At 54.2% G+C, this 5,165-nt stretch overlaps 1 protein-coding gene across 4 annotated transcripts; it reads left to right on the forward strand.

The window, feature by feature from the left end:
* The first annotated feature begins 1,099 nt into the window (after positions 1–1,099).
* On the forward strand, positions 1,100–4,825 carry FAM241B (family with sequence similarity 241 member B). 4 transcript variants are annotated; one of them, XM_016918470.4, is made up of 5 exons: positions 1,461–1,535; positions 2,398–2,497; positions 2,702–2,769; positions 2,931–3,061; positions 4,016–4,825. In XM_016918470.4, exons 4-5 carry the CDS (start codon positions 2,966–2,968, stop codon positions 4,283–4,285), a joined length of 366 nt encoding a protein of 121 aa, XP_016773959.1. In that variant the 5' UTR covers positions 1,461–1,535; positions 2,398–2,497; positions 2,702–2,769; positions 2,931–2,965; the 3' UTR covers positions 4,286–4,825. The 4 variants fall into 4 exon arrangements, with proteins under 4 accessions (XP_001169591.1, XP_063637925.1, XP_016773959.1 ...); XM_001169591.6 differs by lacking the exon at positions 2,398–2,497 and having other exon boundaries at positions 1,100–1,535; XM_001169572.7 differs by lacking the exons at positions 1,461–1,535; positions 2,398–2,497 and adding an exon at positions 1,684–1,881.
* Positions 4,826–5,165: the final 340 nt, after the last annotated feature.

Below are 5,165 nucleotides of genomic sequence, written 5' to 3' on the forward strand. Positions count from 1 at the left end.
ACCTAGGTATTGGGATGGTTTCTAAACATTCCAGGTAATTCCAATGTGCACATTGCGATTTGGGATCACAGGCCACCTCTGACAATCGGGCATCCTGCCTTGTGATTACTGCTTTCATGCGTGCACTTGGCATACCTGGAACACATTGGGGTGCGGGGAGAAAGCACTAGGATTTTGGTTTATATTTACTTTACATCCTATGCTTTTAAAATGTGCATGCTTTACAATCGACTTGATAGTAGAAGAGGTAATGATCCTAACAGTCAGCAGCCCTTGAGCATGTACTGCAGCCAGGCTCTCATCCAAGCACTTGACACGAAAGTGCTAGAAAGCAGTCACACCAACATTCAAACACAGGATGGCTCCAGCAGCCACCTTTTATCCATCATGCCAATCTGTTCTCACAGTACACATGTGTAATTTAGAAACAAACAAAAATAATAACATATAAATAAGATACAGATACCAGAGCGACCCGTGAAACATTTTTTGCTGATAAGGTTTCATGATCAAATAATCAGACTATGGTGGCCGACTATGAGTCCTCCAGGCCAGGTCTAAATCTCTCTCTTAGTTTTGTTCCTTCTGCCCAGCAGCTAGCAGAATCTGGGTTCTAATAAATGCTCAACAAATATCTGCCACTCCCACAAACATTTATTAAATGATAATCATAGCTAACGTTTATCAACACTGCCACTGTGCCAGAGACATCATACTTAATCTTCACAGAGGTCCTGTAAGGCTATGATTACACCTGCTTTGTGACACTGAGCAGCTAAGTAACTTGCTAGAGTCCAGAACCTGAACCCAGACTGTGGGACTGCACAGCTCATTCTCCCCCACTGGTGAGCAGGTCCACAGGGAGCAGCTTATGAAGGTGGTGGGGGAGGAGTAGATTTTAAAACATCAGGAAGGAGGCAGAGGTGGATCATTCACTCCCTGCAGGTGGTTCCTTCTGCCAAGAGTGACCTTCTCTATCCTTACCTACCCTCCTGCCCCAGCTCAAACGCATCTTCTCCTGGAAGCCTACAGAGGGGTCTGCCCCGTTCCTGCCTCATCTTCCCCACTGAACTTGGAACTCCTAGAGGGCAGGGTTGGGTCCTACTCAAGGGGCATCCACGGAGCTGGGTCAGCAAACTTAACACTGGTCATCTGAGCCTGCGCCCGCCCTTCCTCCCAGGTCAGGGCGCCCCCACCCCCTGGGTTTTTCCTCCGTGGACTCCGCTTCCTTTTCCTTCTTTTCTCCCTCCTCCTTCTTCTCCTTCTTTTCCACGTGTCTTCTCCTCCCATCCTCTTTTCTCTCCATCCCCACCTCCCACTCCTTCCCACGCCCCATCTCCCCGACCCCCACCACCCCGCGCCGCCCCCAACCCTGGGCCGGGCAGGTGCAATTCCTCAGGCGGCCTACAGAGGGCGATGTGCGCCGCCACTGGGCCGCGCCCCTCAGGCGCGCGCTTCCTGTGAGGTCAGGTGGGAGGAAACCGCCTGGAGCCGCCGGGAGTGGACGCCGCCGAGGCCCGGAGTCGCGCCTGCAGGTGAGTCGCCGCGCCGGGGAGGGAGCGCATCCCTCGCCGCAGCCCGGGCCGGGACTTGGAGCCGGTGTCGGGCTCCAGAGGCTGGGGCTGGCGGCCGGGGCAGCGTCCCTCCCGCCCCCGCCCCGGAATGTCAGGTGCGCCGCGGGCCGGGCGCGCGGGTGGCCCACCGGGCGGGGGCGCGATGACAAAGCACAAAGGGACTGCGCGCGACCACCATCCGCTCGGCCTGCGCCAGGGCCAGAGGGCTTCAGGAGGGGGACGCGCCTGTCCCAGGCTCCAGGCTACGGGCAAGACAACAGGGCTCCTGACCTTTTTCGGCATATATGTCACCAGTGCTATCTGGAATGTAGGTGGACACTGAGGCTCATCTCCTGAGAATGAATGGCCTTTACCCAGACTCAAGGGGAGGGGTGGAGGGGCCCCGCAGTCCAGGGGTCCGCGGAGTGGAGCCTTTCGAGAGCCACCGCAGCAACACCCTCCCATATTTTGGGAAGGCTGGGCCCTGCGCCCGTTAGCCAAGGTTGGACTGGTGTTCCCTGCGAAGTGAGGGACAGGAGAGGGGCGTGCCCTCTGCAGCAAAGCTGTGCTCTTCCGAGGCGCATGATGGCTAGGGTGGTCTGCCGCTACCAGGCAGTGGTTGTAAAGTAACCCCGAAGTGACCCTCATCTCCCTGGGTGTTCCTGGAGAAGGCCCAGGTGGTGACATTGACTCCCTGGGGGAGCAACACACTCGACCCATTTTTTAGTGGAAGGGAAATGGAACCCCACTGGGGATCCTGGTGCCCTGGACTCCCAGTTTAGTACCCAGGGAGGGCCCTAGAACCAGAGCTTCTGGCCTCGTGTTCCTTCTCTGCTGTCCGTAGGTGTGATCCCGGGCAGGCCACTTAAGTCTCCCTGTGCCTCCGCCTGTGCAATGGCCGCGCTAGTACCCTCCTCGGGGGAGTGTTGTGAGGCTTGAGTGAGGTGAGCCTTGCAGGATGGGGCTTCCACGGGGCGTGGGCCACAGCAGGGGCTCTAGTCCCAGTTGTGCTGTTGGCAGTGTAGTGATTGGCAGTAAAACTTCCTTTGCCAAGGATCCTTTTGATAGTTTTCCTGGTGGACTCAATGTCTGAAATCTTTTTGCCTGGCAAACAACTTGCCTTTATTTCTCCCCTTTTTGTTAATCAGACACAGCATCTGCTCAGCGTGGGTCACCTCTGTGAACATCACTGACTGCAAGCCTCCCTCAATTTCTGGTAAATTTTTTCCTTCAAGCTTTTTGAGGTCAGGGGGAAAATCCTCCACAGATCTTCATGAGTCTGGTCCCAGATCACTAACAGCTAAAGGTTTTGTGGTGGGGAGAACTTCTGTGCCACTTGGCTTCCATTAGCCTGCCCACCCTGACCACACAATGCAGGTGCAGCCCATCAGGGACCCACAGCGCCTGGGAGGATGGTGCGGATCTTGGCCAATGGGGAAATCGTGCAGGATGACGACCCCCGAGTGAGGACCACTACCCAGCCACCAAGAGGTAGCATTCCTCGGCAGGTAGGTACTCATTTCCTGTGGAGTGGGACAGATGGCCTCCTGTGTACTGGCTACTCCTAGCTTCCAGAAGTCTCTCTTGCTGGTCACTAACCTTTTCTAGCCTGAAGCCCTTTTTGCAGAGAGCTGGGTAAGACTTGGGGAAGATGCAGTGGCTTATTGTCTACCTCCTCAGATCTCCTTTCTCCAGGCGCCTCCCCAGACTTCACAGCCAAGAGCTCTCTCTCCTTTAACTTGGTTAGCAAACCTCACTGGAGCTAGCGTCTTTCTTTTAAGAGTGGGTTGGATGACAGAAGCTGGAGAGGAAGTGGAGGAGATGAGCCCTGGGCACAGAATAATTATTTTAAAGGGGTGGCTGGGTGCGGTGGCTCACACCTGTAATCCCAGCACTTTGGGAGGCTGAGGTGGGCAGATCACAAGGCCAGGTGTTCGAGACCAGCCTGACCAACATGATGAAACCCCATCTCTACTAAAAATACAAAATTAGCCAGATGTGGTGGTACATGCCTGTAATCCCAGCTACTCAGGAGGCTGAGGCAGGAGAATTGCTTGAACCCGGGAGGCGGAGGTTGCAGTGAGCTGAGATCGCGCCATTGCACTCCAGCCTGGGTGACAGAGCGAGACTCCGTCTCAAAAAAAAAAAAAAAAGAAAGGAGTGATGATGAGTATTAAAAATGCTGGCCCTAGAGCCACGCCCTGTAGTCCAACCTGCCTCAACCACTTCCTCTCTCCTCTGTCCTGGGCCTGATGTGAGGAATATAGACTGGCATGTTCTGTGCTCTGAGAGCTTGTGACTTGGTTGTTGGGATTCTTATGGGTGGCATGGGGGATTGCTGAGAAAGGAGGGTGTGACCCTCAGTGGCTGTAGGAAGGGCAGGATGCAGCCTAGAGAGGTTGATTCCTGGCTGGTGCCTCAACCCAATGATTCATTCATCTCTCTCTGTCTTCACATTCCAGAGCTTCTTCAACAGGGGCCATGGTGCTCCCCCAGGGGGTCCTGGCCCCCGCCAGCAGCAGGCAGGTGCCAGGCTGGGTGCTGCTCAGTCCCCCTTCAATGACCTCAACCGGCAGCTGGTGAACATGGGCTTTCCACAGTGGCATCTGGGCAACCATGCTGTGGAGCCGGTGACCTCCATCCTGCTCCTCTTCCTGCTCATGATGCTTGGTGTTCGTGGCCTCCTCCTGGTTGGCCTTGTCTACCTGGTGTCCCACCTGAGTCAGCGATGACCTCTGAGGGCTGATAGGGGTGGGCCTGTTGAGAGGGACTTGCTGGGCCTTGGTGTGAGAGCAGGCATATTTGGAGGGGATCTGGTGGTGCCTTGAAGGTATGATCAGAGAGGGGACCACAGGTGTGTGTTTCCCCTTTGTGTTAAGCATGAGGCAGAGGGAGACGTTAGTCCAGCATTTCCAAAGTGTGGGTGGATCCGTTGGTTCCCAAGATACTTTTAGGTGGTATGGGGCCTGCATTAAGTGGCACAAAATCAGAGCAAGAAAGCGATGCCCTTCCCAATTCTCTCAATCCTTTTATGCCGAGAAGATCTCAGCTGGATGCCAACATGTTCCGATGCCTGTGGAAGACATGCCGACGTCTCCTCTGCCTAGGGAGCAGGACTTGGGCTTAGGGCAGGTGGGAAAAATTCCAGACTTTTTTAGCACTGTTTTTGTTTTAATGGTATATTTTTATTGGCTACTTTATTGTTTAGGACAAGTGGTAGTGGCATTCTATTTATTGTGACCTTTTCAATAAATAGATTTAAGTAAAAATGAGTCCATATAAAGAAATGTATGAATAATCGTACACTTGCATGCAGATCTGGAAAACATGGTAAAGAGGGATTGGGTTCGGGGAACAGGCAGCAGCGAGCATTTGACCTCAGAGGGTGGTTTCTAAGATTTTCTCAGTAGGATCGCAGAACTAGGAGAGAAGGTCTAGATGAGATCTGGCTTGGACCCCTTGCCTGATGTGTGGATAACTTCCAGCCTCACTCTGAGATGCCAGGCATGATGGTCAGCTTTGTGGGGAGGGTTCCTCTGGCCAGAATGGCTGGTGAGGCTGCAGGGTCGAGAGAGCTGGGGTGCAGGTCCGAGGTCTCCCTTGCTTAAGGAG

The sequence above is a fragment of the Pan troglodytes genome, chromosome 8 (genome assembly GCF_028858775.2).
Source record: "Pan troglodytes isolate AG18354 chromosome 8, NHGRI_mPanTro3-v2.0_pri, whole genome shotgun sequence".
Taxonomy (NCBI): domain Eukaryota; kingdom Metazoa; phylum Chordata; class Mammalia; order Primates; family Hominidae; genus Pan; species Pan troglodytes.

Bases quoted from the DNA above. Each gene is read 5' to 3' on its own strand.
- FAM241B (XM_001169572.7), top strand. From the start codon at position 1,859: ATGTCACCAGTGCTATCTGGAAT. The intron at 1,882-2,701 runs GTAGGTGGACAC...TTTGTTAATCAG, and splicing joins TCACCAGTGCTATCTGGAAT to ACACAGCATCTGCTCAGCGT. The intron at 2,770-2,930 runs GTAAATTTTTTC...CACACAATGCAG, and splicing joins CAAGCCTCCCTCAATTTCTG to GTGCAGCCCATCAGGGACCC.